Genomic DNA, 16,641 nt, shown 5'->3' on the forward strand with positions numbered 1-16,641 from the left:
GAAAATAATTAAAAACAATAGAAACTAAATTATTAATAAAAGAAACTAATTGAAAATAATAAGAAATAATTGAAAATAACAGAAAATAATGAAAAATGTCAGGAAATAATTGAAAGTAACAGAAAATAAAAAAAAATACTTGGAAAGTAATATTGATGCTAACCGAATATAAATAAAAATAAAAGAAATAATTTTAAATAAGCTAGAAAAATAATTAAAAACCAAAGAAAGTATCTGGAAATAATTGAAAAGAACAGAAAACAATTAAATGTAAGTTAACAGAAAATGATAAAAAAAATAACGAAAAAATAATTTAAATTTATTAAAAATAAATTGACTACAACAAGGAAATAATTGAAAATAACAGAAAATAATAAAACATTCTATAAGAAAATAATTGAACGTAACAGAAAATAATAAAAAATGTCATGAAATAATTGAAAGTAACAAAAAAAATTTTTAAATAACGGAAAAAAATTAAGATTCACAAAAATTAATTTAAAATATTACAAATAAATTGACTATAACAGAAAATAATTATAAATAATAAAAAATAATTGAAACTAAAAGAAAGTAATAGAAAAAAATAACAAAATAACAGGAAATAATTAACATAAACAGAAAATAATTAAAAGAAATAATTGAAAATAACAGTAAACAATAAAAAATAGTTGAAAATAGTAAAAAAAAACAGGAAAGTAATTGAAAATAATAGAAGCTACTTAAAAATAACAGAAAGTAATTGAAAAAACAGAAAATTATTAAAAGTATCAGAAAATGATTGAAAATAACAAGAAAAAATTGATAATAACAAAATAATTGAAAAAAATAACAGAAAAATAATTAAGATTACCAAAAATTGATTAAAAATATCAAAAATAAATTGACTATAACAGGAAATAATTATAAATAATAAAAAAAATAATTTAAACTAAAAGAAAGCAACAGAAAAAAATATAAAAAATAAGTGGAATTAATTCAAACAAACAGAAAATAATTAAAAGAAATAATTGAAAAGAACAGTAAATAATAAAAAAATAGTTGAAAATCAAAAAAGAAAAACAACAACAGGAAAGTAATTGAAAATCATTGAAGCTTATTAAAAATAATAGAATGTAATTGAAAAAACAGAAAATTATTAAAAGTATCAGAAAATGATTGAAATTCATTTTTTGATTTAAAAAAAAAATTGATAACAAAATAATTTTAAAAAATAAAAAAAATAACAGAAAAATAATTGAAAATATCAGTAAATAATTTAAGTAACTTCAAGAAAATTAAAAAAAAAACGGAAAAGAATTAAAAAAAATACAAAATAATACCAAAAAAAAAACATAAACTTAACAATAAAAATATAATAAATAAATGAGATAAAAATTTTTAAAGAATATAAATTTCTTTTCTAAACACTGCCAATTGAGAGCAATTTTATTATTCTCATTGTCGTCTTGATACGTTTAGTACAATAATAACCAGTGTGTGATCGTTAAATGATACTTATTATGTGCTACACGAATTTCTAGGAAACAATTTTTTTTTAACGTTAAAAACTCTGGAATTTGCAATTATCACAATTTTTTTTTTTAAATTGTAACAAAAAAACAATAATTTTTAATTATACCTTGTGCGAACGTTTTCCATCGATAGCGACGATGAAACCAACTCCGCATGCCTCTTTTTCAAGGGATGGATCATAGAGTCCCTGCTTCGGTGGAAGGTTCCACGGCTCATTGGAGTTCATATTCAAAAATCTATAAGCAAAAAAAAAAAGATAGAAAAATATTAATTAATTTTTTTTCTTATTTTGTTGCTAATTTTTATTGCATTAAATTTAATTCTTTATTTTGACAAAAATTAAATTAGCTATAATATGAGAATTGCGTGTTTCACTTGCAAAGTTTTGCAACAAAATTGCCAAAACCAATTTGTCTTAATTAAATATAGAATATAATGACCAAGGCCAATCGAGTAATTTATACTTAAATAATTCGGTAATTAAATTAATAATTAATAATTAATTATTAATTATTATTTTTATTAATTAGTCATTAATTCTAATTTTTGTTATTTATTTATTCTAATTTTTGTTAATTAGTTATTAATTTTTATTTTTATTAATTATCAATTCTAATTTTTGATAATTAGTTATTAATTCTAAATTCCTAATTTTTGTCAATTATTTATTAATTAGTTGTCACTTCTCACTTTTGTAAAGTTATTAATTTTAATTTTTATTATTTAGTTATCAATTATAATTTTTATTATAATTAGTTATTAATTTTAATTTTTATTAGTTACTAATTCTTCTTTTATTTATAATTAGTTATTAGTTCAAATTCTTATGAATTGCTTATTAATTCTAATTTTTTTAAAATTAGTTTTGAATTCTAAAAACTTGCTATATTTTTTGTATTCCTCCAGTAAATAAAATTTTTTTAATTGTTGTACTGAAATATTTTACTATCAAATGAATTAAAAAAATATATATTCGTTAGCTAATTATTTCAACAATAAAAGAAACATATAAATTTTATTTTTAATTTAATGAAATAACAATGTCTTACGTAACAATATAACTTTGCTTCCACTGAATTCAATATCAGTAAAATATTTTTTAAAAAAGGGACATAAAATTACAATAAATTTTGTTGTTTTATTTTCCAGTTTTTTTTGTTGCATTTTCTAAGTAAGTGAAATAAAATTAAATACTCTTCATTATTATTTTTTATAATAATTCTTTTCTTTTATATAAATTTTCATATAAAAATTATAATAATTAATAACAATAAGTATTATAATTAAAAGCAATAACACTAATTATAATAATAATATTATTATTTTGAATATTGAACATAATTATTATCAATAAAAATTATAATATTAATCAATTACTTTAAAAAATATAATAACAATTAATAATAATAATATTACAATAATAATATTATTATTATTATTATTATTATTATTTTGAATACTGAATGTAATTATCAAGGTAATTATTATCAATAAAAATTATAATAATTATCAATAACAATAAATATTATTGAAACAGTTAATAACAATAACAGGGTGGCCACTTTTTTTGTAAAAAAAAATTCACGGTCATTTCCCGGTCCATTCCCGGTCATAAATTATTTTTCCCGGTCATAAATAATAACTCTGAAAATAAATTATTCCATGAAAGATTGAAAGAATTTCCTGATTTTTAGACAAAACTTTGACTTTTTCCCAAACCCTAAAAATATTTTAGTTTACTCTAAAAATAATTTTGAACTTAAATAGATTTTTTGAAATAAATATTTAATTATTATCCATTATTTTTCCATATAGTAGGTATTCAAATTTCAAAAAAAAATTAAAATTTCAAATCCTTTAAATTTGAATAATTTTTAAGAATTGCTACTGCAACTTATTAAAAATTATTTTCAAAATTTTAATTCAATTATATTCTAGAAATAACTAAAATGTTTCTAAAATCCACTTGTTTACAAGACAATTTCATGAAATTTTGAATAATTTGAAAATTTTTCAATTAAATATTACATATTTAAAAACATAACTAATTTGAGAAAATGTGAATAAAAATATTTTTAAAGACTAAATTATTCAGAATTTTTAATTAAAATCTTTTAAAATTCAACTTTTCTAAAACTTCAATTTTAAATTTTTTAAAATTCAATCTACAATAATATTAGTAATATTAATTTAACATTCTAAAAAATCGAAAAATTTGCTTATGAATAATTGTAAAAAAACTAATTGATATTAATGAAAAATACGGTTTTTTAAAATTTATTTTCTAAGAAAAGAAATTTTATTTATTTTTATTTACTTTATTTATTATTCAAAAATTCATTTTTATGAATTTATCGTATCACTTTTGTTCTAATTAGTTCAAATTTTTAATAATTCTTATTTGTTTTGTTATAATATTAATTGCAAAAAAATTTTTAAATTGATTTATTTTTCATTATTTTATAGGATGTGAAATTTTTTCTCTTTGAAATTTTTTTGACAAATTTAATTAAAATTATATTTTGTTTAATTATTGTTAGAAATAGAAAGAATTTAAAATTAAATTTAATATTTTCTTTTTCTAAGTATGTTACGTTGGACAACAAAATTCATAATTTCCTTATAAATTCTAGATATTGAATATTTTTATAGTACTTTTTATAAAATTCTCTGACAAAATATAAATAGATTTTATAGAAGATCATTCAATCTTTTTTAATGAAATATAGTTAATACCTAAGTCTTAAAATAAATATTTCTATTTTTCCTCACAAAGTAATGTGTGTTTTTAAAAAAAAATTCCAAAATCCCGGTCAAGATCAAAATTCACTGTCATTTCCCGGTTTTTCCCTGTCCAAAAAAATTCACTGTCATTTCCCGGTTTTCCCGGTTTCCCGGTCCAGCGGCCACCCTGAATAATTATCACAATAATATTATTATTATAACCGAGTAAGATGGCTCAGTGGTAACGTCATAGGACTCGCGACAGCAAGGGCCAGGGTTCGAATCTTCACGAGTGAGGATTAGTAATAAATAATAATTTCAATAATATTATTATTTCGAATATTAATAATAAAAATAATTAATAATAAAAATTCAAATAATAAAATAATATTAATAAAATAATAATAATAATAATAATAATAATAATAATAATAATAATAATAATAATAATAAAATAATAATAATATAATAATAATAATAATAAAATATGAAAAATGATAACAGCAATTATAAAATAACACAATGAACGATAATTAATTTAAATTTAGATTAAAAACGTATTAATTATGATTCAATTAGTGCAAAACAATGAAAACTTGTGAGGGTCGTTATTATCAATATTATTTTTTAAAGTGTCGTCTATAAAAAATTTCGTTTATTGCATTGCATTGACTAGTAAAAGCTTATGATAAGAAATTTTTCAAATTCTATCTTTTGTTGTGCGTTTAGTCTTTTTATTATCGTAGAGAGACACACACAGTTTGCATATATATATTTTTCGCGTAACATAAATATATATACATAAACAAATTGCATATGTGTGGAAAAAAAGTAGAAATCAAATTGCGTTTTGCATATATACTTTAGTCACGTAACTTGAACTTCACGATGAATATCTATATATTGATTTATAATATAATAAATAACGCAATTTATATTCTTCTATTTTTAATCGCAATATCTCTAATTTTTCAAAAATAGAATAAGAAAAAAGATTTTCTATTTTTATGAATATAAATAATAGTTAAAATTCACTATATATGATCAATAATCATCATAATATTTTTAAGACACTATTTTTTTTATTATTTCTTTTCTAAATTTATTTTTAGTCTTTTTTTAATTTTAATTTTTTAAATATTTTTGTATTATTCTTTACTATTAATAATATTATTAATATTTTATTAATTTTTATTTATATTATTTATGTTTCAAAGTATTTTTTATTATTTGTACCTATTTCTTTTCTTATTCATTAAAATATTTTTTTTTTAATATTTTTTTATTATAATATTTTTTATTGAATTAGAATAGAATTTATTTCCTGCTGCTACAAATTTTGTTTTACATCTCTTACAGCTTTAATGTTTTTTTTTAAATATATTATTATTATTATTTTTTTTTTATTTTTACAAAACAAGTTTAGGAGAGGAAAAATGATTGTTATTCCTATTTTTATTATTATTATATTATTTCTATTTTTATTATAATTTATTTTTATATATTACTATATTTTATACTATTTTTTTATTATTTGTGACGCGTTTCAAAGAGAGGTACCTAAGAAGCAAAGAATTTTAAGGTTATGTTTGTATTATTTTTACTTCAATTCAAAATTTCTGTATTTAATTTGAAACTAAAATAAGTTTTTATTAATTATTTGAGATGTAATGAAGACTTATACGTCAGTCGTTTATATTTCGAGTTGTTCCCCTTTGTGTATTTTAATTTAAAAAATTACAAACATAACCTAAAATCGTTTTTCTCTTTGGTACCATTTATCGGAGCGCGCCACATTTTTTTTATTTATTTTTTTTTATAGAAGTAAACGGGAAATTTAAAGCAAATACGATTTAGTTGATAGAAATTATAATAATAATTAAAAATTAATTATTTTTGATGAATTACACAAATAAATATTTATTTGGTACAAGACGAGTAATCGATTATTTGATGAAAATTTTTTTTCTAAATGTAATTTTTCTTAAAATATATTATTATAGTAAAGTTAAATTTAGTTTAAAATTAATTTGAAAAAATTAAGTTATTAGTTTAGAATAAATAATATTTATAAATATAAAATAAAAAAAGAATTTTTTTTATTTAAATATAAAATTATATTATAATTTTATATTTAAGGATTCAAATATTTTTAGTATGTACAAACATTCATAAAGAAACGATTACTTATGTAACATTTATGCTATACATAAAATTAAGTTTTTTTTTCTCAAAAACGGCATGAAAATTAGAAAATCACAAGTGGTTTAAAAGTTATATAACAATAGTCTTAAAATTGTTTGATAGAAAAAAAGAAAATAAATAACGGCACTAAACATCTGCCGCAGCCAAATATTATTCGTGGGCGTGAAATTTATTGATCCTTCGCCGGTACCCGTGAGTTTTGCGAACAAGTACCACACTTTCCAGTGGGAAATTGCCAAGGCTTACACAATTGATTGAATTGTAGTAAAAAAAAAAGAATCGAAAACATTGAACCCAATTTTTTTCTACAATTATTTAAATCCAGAGTTGAAAGTGAAATAACGTTATTTAAGTTTCGCGCCATTAATTTGTCCGATAGATGGCAGGAAGACTTTTTACTCATAAATGAGATGAAAAAAATCAGAGGCTCGTCGAGATTTTTCATTATTTGTTTTTTTTTTTAATTTCAAAAATTGTCGGAAAAACTGCAAGTAAAACTAAAAGCAAAACTGTAAACAAAATTGCAAGCAAAACTGATGGCAAAATTGTTTATAGTAGAACTATATTAATATCAAACATAAAAAAAATTTTATTTGGGTCTTCATCTAGAAAACGTGTTTTTGGTGATTTTTACCCCCACTTTTCTCAAAATTCTGACGTGCTAGTCACTTTTGAGACTCTAGATCAAATTCAGCGAACAAAAATACATTAAAAATCACTCCAATATAAAAAATAATCAAAAAAAAATTTGTTTACTTGGGTCCTTAACTGGAAAACGTATTTTGGGTCGTCTTTACCCCCACTTTTCTCAAAATTCTGACGTGCTAGGCACTTTTGAGACTCAAGATCGTATTCAGCGAACGAAAATACATTGAAAACCACTCCAATATCAAAAATAATCAAAAAAAAATTTTTTTGAGTCCATATATTAAAAACGTATTTTTGGTCGTCTTTGCCCCAACTTTTCTCAAAATTTTAAAGTGGTAGGAACTTTTGGAACTCGGTATCGTATTCAGAATACAAAATTACATTAGAAACGATTCCGATATCAAAAATAACTAAAAAAAATTTTTCTATTTGGGTCCTTACATAGAAAACGTGTTCTTTTTGGGTCTTTACCCCCACTTTTCTCAAAATCCTTACGTTCTATGGAATTTCGAAACTGGGGATCGTATTTAGCGAACAAAAATACATGGAAAAACACTCCAATATTAAAAATAGTAATAAAAAAAAATTTTATTTGGGTCCTTAACTAGAAAACGATTTTTTTTGGGTCTTTACCCCCACTTTTCTCAAAATTCTGACGCGTTAGGGAATTTTAGAACTCGGTATCGTATTCAAAGAACAAAATTACATTAGAAACGATTCCAATATAAAAAATAATAATAATAAAAAATTTTATTTGGGTCCTTAACTAGGAAACGATTTTTTTTTGGGTCTTTACCCCCACTTTTCTCAAAATTCTGACGCGTTAGGGAATTTTAGAACTCGGTATCGTATTCAAAGAACAAAATTACATTAGAAACGACTCCAATATCAAAATTAAGAAAAAAAAAATTTCCTACTTGGGTCCTTATTTAGAAAACATGTTTTTGGTGATCTCATAGAGTTATTAGAATAGAGTGCGCAAGCGACCAAAATGTTTCTTAGGCGCATAGACGGAGACAGCCATACGAAAAGAAGACCCCTTTCCTTTCTTTCTCTAATAACGCATGCGCGATAGTGAAACAGCTGATGCATCGAAACAACTGTTGCTTGCTTGCAATTATATTTTTCTTTTATTTACATGACAAATAAATAATTTAAAATAAATTTAAAATTAAAATAAAACATTTATAATATTTAAAACAATTTTTCATGCGATCTTTTTAGACAAAAACCTAACCAAAAACTTTCATTCTTGCACATGCGCCAATAAACAAGGTAAGAATAGGGGTCTACTTTCATGCTTTTGTCTCTTTCTATGCGCCTAAGAATGCCTCTCACGGTAAAAGGTATAACTCGCGCACTCTATTCTAATAACTCTATGGGTGATCTTTACCCCCACTTTTCTCAAAATTCTAACGTGCTAGGGAATGCTAGAACCGGAATCGTGTTCAACGGACAAAAATACATTGAAAATTTCTTGAATATAATTTTTAAAAAAGCAAATATCCGACAAATGGCGAGAGGATTTTTCGCTCGCAAGCAGAAGGAATATAATTAAAAGTGATTTACAAGAAATTTTTATTTTAATATTCTAATAAAATTAAAAAAATTCTACTTTACTTGTAGAAATGCACCTTTATAATTTAATTTGCTTCAATAAATAATATTTCCTCTAATTTAAATAAATTCAATACCAAAAGTCTGTAATACAAGTAATCGTATAAGATAGTTTCTCTACCTCTATACGATTTTACGATCTTTGAAAGGTTTCATGGAAAATTTTTTATTTCATTTAACAATAAGTAGACGTGAGTGACGTGCTCCAAAAGATTTACTATTTCTAATGGTCAATATGACCTCAGGGAAGTTACAAAAGATATATCGTTACTTTAACAAATACCGTAACGAGGTTACAACAATAATTCTAAACCTTTATAAGAATATAAATATATAAAGTTAAAGAAACAAATATACAAGAAACTTTATATTGAAATTAAATCGTTTGTTCTATTTTTGGACCTTAAATATATGTCTATACTGGAATTCATACTTTTCTAAATTCTTTTTTTAGTTCCGTTTTCTCATCTCTCTTTAAAGTCGAGAAAAATTTTAAGATATTTTTATTAAATTAATGTATTAAAAATTTTCTTTGAAATATTGATATTACTAATTTGTAATCACAATTTAGAAATAGTAATAAATATTTTAAAGAGGTTAAATAAAAATTTAATATCTCGACGAGAGTCCCTCCACTATTTTCCGTTTACGAGAAAAGAGCTCTCTTGCCATCTGTCGGATATTTCTAATTTATAATGGCGCGAAATTCAAATTGCTTTATTCTACTTTCTTAATTGAATTAAAAAATTCAATTTTTATTTTTATATTTTATGATTTTTTAAAAAATTTTTTTAATTTAAATTTTTTTTTTTTTTTTTTAATAATTTTTATTATGTTTAAGTGACTTCCAATGTATTCAACACGATCCCGGGTCCTAAAAGTTCTTAGCACGTCAGAATTTTGAGAAAAGAGGGGGTAAAGTCCCAAAAAAAATCGTTTCCTAGTTAAGGACCCAAATAAAATTTTTTTTTATCATTATTTTTAATATTGGTATGCTTTCCATGTATTTTTGTTCGCTGAATACGATCCCGAGTTTCAAAATTCCCTAGCACGTCAGGATTTTGACAAAAGTGGGGGTAAAGACCCAAAAAAAAACATTTTCTAGTTAAGGATCGAAATAAAATTTTTTTTTATTATTATTTTTCACATTGGAGTGCTTTTCCATGTATTTTTGTTCGTTGAATACAATCCTGAGTTTTAAAATTCCCTAGCACGTCAGAATTTTGAGAAAAGTGGGGGTAAACACCCCCAAAAAAAAAGTTTTCTATGCAAGGACCCAAATAAAAAATTTTTTTTTTTAGTTATTTTTGATATCGGAGTGGTTTTTAATGTACTTTTGTTCGCTGAATACGATCCCGAGTTCCAAAACTTCCTACCACGTCAGAATTTTGAGAAAAGTGGGGGGTAAAGGTCACCAAAAACACGTTTTCTAAATAAGGACCCAAGTTGAAAATTTTTTTCGGTTTTTTTTTTATATTGGAATCGTTTCTAATGTAATTGTGTTCGCTGAATACGATCCCGAGTTCCGAAAGTTCCTACTACTTCAGAATTTTGAGAAAAGTGGGGGTATAGACCCAAAAAAATACGTTTTCTAGTTAAGGACCCAAACAAAATTTTTTTTTATTATTTTTTTTTAATATTGGTGTACTTTGCCATGTATTTTTGTTCGCTGAATACGATCCCGAGTTCCAAATGTTCCTACCACGTCAGGATTATGAAAAAAGTGGGGGTAAAGACCCGGAAAACGTGCTTTTGAGAGTCTTTACCCAAAAAGATGTCTTTTTTTTGGTCCTGCGCATATGAGCCTTAAAAATCAAATTTGAATTCACTTCATTAAAGTCCCTAGTTCGTTATAGACTAAAAGAAAAAAATATATCGAATATCCCCAAAAACCTGTTTTTTACCCCCACTGACCACACTCCAATATCAAAAATAAAAAACGATACAGACCTGTATGTGATTAATTTCATAATAATAATGATAATGATAAATAATAAAATTTAATTAATATTCCGGTTAGTAAAATTAAACGAAAATAGAAAAATATTTAGAAAATACTTTATAAATAGAAGAGTACACCATCTTTAAGGTGTATCCCAAAACAACCCTGTTATCTGAATGTATCGTATGTACAAGTTATCGATTGACGTCGGGTACAGTAACTACAAAGTATTTAATATTGCAAACCTTGGATACTTTAGGGACCTTTTTCTACACGTGTTCAAAAAATACGAGCCATTTTCAAATTAGGAGAATAATTTTCCCTCAATATGAACATCATTCTCAAATAATAATATTATCATCATTTATAATAAAATAGCAAAAAAATAAAAATTCTTTCACATTCCGGCAAAAAATGAGAATGTAAAAAACTATCAAACGCTTCAAGAAACTTACCTCTTTTTCTCTTAAAAAAAAAAAAAAAAAATGTTCAAGCAGTCTTTATATTATACGTTGTCACCGAGAAGCACAATCACACACGAACACTAATGTCTAAATTGTTAACTTGAGATAAAAAAGAAAACAATACACCGAAAACTAATACTTTGAAAAAATTCCACTATGCCGAAAATATTCCTTTTTGGTAATATAATAATAAATTTTTCTCCCTCTTTCAAAATTTCTTGGATAATTTTTCCAATAAAAAGAGAGGGGGCGGGAGGGGAACTAAATTGACCTGAGCTTGTTACTCTTTTTTCAATAATATAAATTTTATCAAGGAAAATTGATTATGAAAGTGTGTTATATACTTAATTAAATTGCGAGACACAGTGGGATGGAGGTTTTAACTCTGAGGTTTGCTGTCAGCATATTCAAAAGGCTTATCTCCAATCCAAGTCTCCCTTCCTTCTTTTCATGAAATATTCTAATGTGCACATGCGCACCGGTTTGACACTATACTCTACACACTGAGCATGAGGAAGAAACTGGAGTCTCTTCTTCAATAAAATTGCTGTTACAATTATTGGTTTTGAAAATTTTTTTCAATTCTCCCCAACCGATTAGTTATTTTTTTCTTAAAAGCTAATTATCGGTTTTATTAGTCATGCCTAAAACAATGATTATCAAAATGTTTTGCTACTTATAAATATTTATTATTTTAACTATTATTTATTTATATTAAACTTCTACACTGTAAAAAGAAACTACTACTATTGGTACTAATTCCGTACCAATTTTGGTACTAAATCGTCATTTGGTTCTATTTTAATACCGAAAAAAGCTCTAATTTAGAACCTTTTATTTACAATACTAAACTTTATATGATAAGTCGTATAGTAGAGTGGGTCAAATATTCAAATGTATAATATAAAAAATAGATTTAATTTCAATATGCTATTAACTGTTACCAAATAGGTGGAGAAGGAAGGAAAAAGGTTGGTTTGAAGGAAACATGTATTTACTTAAAATTTTTTAACTATATTAAAAGTAAAGCAAATGTATGAAAATTTTTATTTAATGGGCATAGAAACAGTTGCTATGGTTGAACTTAAATACATTGTTAAAATATGATAATCGTTACCAAAGCAACGATTCTCTCGTCTAGACAGGTCAATTTTTAAGTTTGGCAAAGGCATTTTCAAACAGACATATTATTTTAAGATGTATTTATTTTTAACAAGAAAAAAGTATTTTTAAAACTAGAAGTTTAGTTCTTAAGAAGAAATTATACATTTTTTTTTTAAATTTACTTTTCACTATTTAGATTAACTAACAAATAATTTAAAACTTGAAGAAAAGTTTACTCTTAAGTAGAAAAAGTTGTCCTACTTCGACAATATTGACTGCTTAAGTAGAAAAAGTGTAACTTTGTCAGGCAAAACAAGATTTATTGGCTTCAACTAAGAGTAATTTTATTTTTATGAAAAGTAATGATAATAATTCTTCTTGTTATTATTTTATTATCATTTTTATTATATTTTTTTATATAAAAAAAACAAAAAAATTTTTTTTGGGTGCTTATCTGGAAAACGTATTTTTGGTCGTCTTTACCCCCACTTTTTTCAAAATTCTGAAACGTTAGAGAATTTTAGAATTCGATATCGTATTGATTCAGAGAACAAAATTACATTAGAAACGATTTCAATATCAAAAAGAATAATAAAACAAAATTTTATATGGGTCCTTACCTATAAGAAACGTGTTTTTTTTTATCTTTTCCCCCACTTTTCTCAAAATTCTGACGTGCTAGACACTTTTGAGACTCGAGATCATATTCAGCGAACAAAAATACATTAAGAATCACTCCAATATCAAAAATAATCCAAAAAATATTTTTTTACTTGGGTCCCTAAAACTAGAAAACGTTTTTTTATGGGTCTTTACCCCCACTTTTCTCAAAATTCTGAAGCTTTAGGGAATTTTGGAACTCGCTATCGTATTCAGAGAACAAAATTACATTAGAAACGACTCCAATATCAAAAATAATAATAAAAAAAAATTTTATTTGGGTCCTTACCTAAAAAACGTATTTTTTGGGCCCTTTCCCCCACTTTTCTCAAAATTCTGACGTGCTAGTCACTTTTGAGACTCGAGATCAAATTCAGCTAACAAAAATACATTAAAAATCACTCCAATATCAAAAATAATCCAAAAAATATTTTTTTACTTGGGTCCTTATCTGGAAAACGTATTTTTGATCGTCTTTACCCCCACTTTTCTCAAAATTCTGACGTGCTGGACACTTTTGAGACTCGAAATTGAATTCAGCGAACGAAAATACATTGAAAATCACTCCAATATCAAAAATAATCCAAAAAATATTTTTTTACTTGGGTCCTTATCTGGAAATTTTTGATCGTCTTTACCCCCACTTTTCTCAAAATTCTGACGTGCTGGACACTTTTGAGACTCGAAATTGAATTCAGCGACCGAAAATATATTAGAAACTGCTCCAATATAAAAAATAATCCAAAAAGAAATTTTTTATTTGGGTCCTTAACTAGAAAACGTTTTTTTTTTGGGGTCTTTACCCCCACTTTTCTCAAGATTTTGAAGCGTTAGGGAATTTTGGAACTCGATATCGTATTCAGAGAACAAAATTACATTAGAAACGACTACAATATCAAAAATAATAATAAAAAAAAATTTTATTTGGGTCCTTACCTAAAAAACGTATTTTTTGGGCTCTTTCTCCCACTTTTCACAAAATTCTGACGTGCTAGTCACTTTTGAGACTCGAGATCAAATTCAGCTAACAAAAATACATTAAAAATCACTCCAATATCAAAAATAATCCAAAAAATATTTTTTTACTTGGGTCCTTATCTGGAAAACGTATTTTTGATCGTCTTTACCCCCACTTTTCTCAAAATTCTGACGTGCTGGACACTTTTGAGACTCGAAATTGAATTCAGCGAACGAAAATACATTGAAAACCACTCCAATATCAAAAATAATCAAAAAAGAAATTTTTTATTTGGGTCCTTAACTAGAAAACGTTCTTTTTTGGGTCTTTACCCCCACTTTTCTCAAAATTCTGAAGTGTTAGGGGATTTTGGAACTCGGGATCGTATTCTGAGAACAAAATTACATTAGAAACGACTACAATATCAAAAATAATAATAAAAAAAAATTTTATGTGGGTCCTTACCTAAAAAATGGATTTTTTTGCGTCTTTCTCCCCACTTTTCTCAAAATTCTGACGTGCCAGACACTTTTGGGACTCGAGATCGAATTCAGCGAGCAAAAATACATTGGAAACCACTCCAATATCAAAAATAACAACAAAAAAATTTTCTACTTGGGTCCTTATTTAGAAAACGTGTTTTTGGTGATCTTTACCCCCACTTTTCTCAAAATTCTGACGTGCTAGGGCATTTTTGAACCGGGATCGTATTTAACGGACAAAAATACATTGGAAATCTCTTAAATATAATTTAAAAAAGAAGCATAAAGCTGAAGTTTCGTTTTTTAAAAACGTTGCACACTTCAGATTCATAATTTTTTTAATTTGAATTTCGCGCTATTATTATTTGCAATTATCCGACAGATGTCAAGAGAATTGTTTACTCGCAAGCAGAAAAAATATATTTAAAATATAGTCAAAAGTGTTTTAACAAAACATTTTTATTTTAATATTCCAGAAAAATATTTTCTTCTATTTTTATGTTTGTTTTTAATGTTCTATTTTATATAATTATGTTTTTCTATATATATTATAGAAAAAAAAATTTGTTGACTTACTTATAATAATTGAAAAATGATTAAATTATTTTTCCTCCTTATTGAGAGAGGTATTCGAATTGATTGTATAATAATGAGGGAAATTACACCGCTCTGCGGTTTATGCCTCTAAATAAAGGTCATATCTTTTTCGTTTCTGCGCATTTAAACAAAGGATATGTTCCGCTTCCTATACATATATATAATATGAGCGGTTTGTCGCGAGCCAATGTACGTATAACTTTGTCCCCTCAATAAGTCAATAATATGCATATATTTACAAATGTTTTTTTAATTATAACTAAAGTATTTAATATTCCGTACAAATGAGGTAATTAAAATGTTAATTTACAAACTTAATAATGCATGGCAGTTTTTTTTTAAATAATTACTTGCTGTAGATGTAAATATATTTGTATTTATAATGATATTTGAATTTATTATATTCGATGGTATTTTGATAAAAATTTTAAAAAAATATATTTATTTATATTTATTTATATCTATATTTATTTATATTTATTTATATTTATTTACCGATATATTTTATAATTATATTTATATATCCGGCAAGGCTCCTGGTCGCATGTGGACTAACCTTAAACCCCCATTAGTAAGAAAAGGACGAAGATAAGACCAATAAGACTATCCTTTTCTTACCAATGAAATTTTTTAGTTAGTCCACATGCCAACCAGGACCTAAAATTTTCTAGTACCTTTTTCTTCGGAACATATTATTTTTGAATTATCATAATTGTTTTTAGATTTTTATAAATGTATAGATTCGGAAATAATGTTTAAAATTAAACACAAAATATGCGATTGATTCAGAAAAAAGATTATTTCTTCCACAATAACTTTATAGATAAAAAAAAAATGATTTCGGAAATGATGATAATTTTATTTCTCATTCATTTTGTTATAAGAGAGAGATAGCAAGGGGGGATTTATAAACATCAGATATCAGTACCTACTTCCTTTATAAAATATTCCACTCTGATATTTCTGATAAAGAAACTTATCAATTTTCAATTTTAATAGAGTATATCTTTATTTATTTATAGTTATATTTTATAAATAAACAAATTTTTTCTTTCTTCAAAATTCTAATTTTAAAAAATATTTTTTGCAAAATTTTAAATTTCAAAATTGAAAATTAATTTTTATAAGGAAAATTTTAATGAAAAAAAATTCAAAATTATAACTTGAAAAGAAAAATTTTAATGTGAAAATTGAAAATTAACTTTAAAAGAAAAATTTTAATTTAAAAATTGAAAATTAACTTCAGATGAAAAATTTTAATGTAAAAATTAAAAATTAACCTCAATAGAAAAATTTCAAGGTAAAAATTGAAAATTAATTTTATAAGAAAAATTTTAATGTAAAAATTGAAAATTAACTTGAAAAGAAAAATTTTAATATGTAAAACTTAAAAATTAATTTCAAAAAGAAATTTTTAATTTAAGAAGTAAAAATTAATTTTCGTTAAAATGCAAATTGCTTCTTGTGAAAGAAAGAAAAATATTTTTTTGAATAATGTCATTCTTTTAGAAAAGAATTTATCCACTACATGTATAATAGAACTGCATTAAGACTTTTTTTCCTCATTATATTTCATGTCAACTGCCCATAATAAAAATGTTGAGAAAAAAAGATGCATTAAAAATGAACTATTTTCTGTTAACTTTTATATTGATTAATCTTCATCTAAAGGTCATATGAAAAATATAGATTTGAATGTTGGAGTTTCGCCAAAAAGGGTCTTAA

General features: G+C 24.0%; 1 protein-coding gene across 4 annotated transcripts in view; it reads right to left on the reverse strand.

Moving 5' to 3' along the window:
• The window catches only part of LOC122508094 (glutamate synthase [NADH]), a 70,920-nt gene that overhangs the window by 51,320 nt on the left and 2,959 nt on the right, over window positions 1–16,641 (reverse strand). For 2 of the 4 annotated variants that reach the window (XM_043621203.1, XM_043621200.1), the window contains exon 2: window positions 1,622–1,751. In XM_043621203.1, coding sequence (XP_043477138.1) covers window positions 1,622–1,741 — 120 coding nt within the window. In that variant the 5' untranslated portion in view covers window positions 1,742–1,751. Of the gene's footprint in view, window positions 1–1,621; window positions 1,752–11,106; window positions 11,521–16,641 lie in introns of those variants that run through there. The other 2 variants (XM_043621201.1, XM_043621202.1) reach the window with 2 other exon arrangements.

Source organism: Leptopilina heterotoma, unplaced genomic scaffold (genome assembly GCF_015476425.1).
Source record: "Leptopilina heterotoma isolate Lh14 unplaced genomic scaffold, ASM1547642v1 Lhet_52, whole genome shotgun sequence".
NCBI classification, from domain to species: Eukaryota; Metazoa; Arthropoda; class Insecta; order Hymenoptera; family Figitidae; genus Leptopilina; species Leptopilina heterotoma.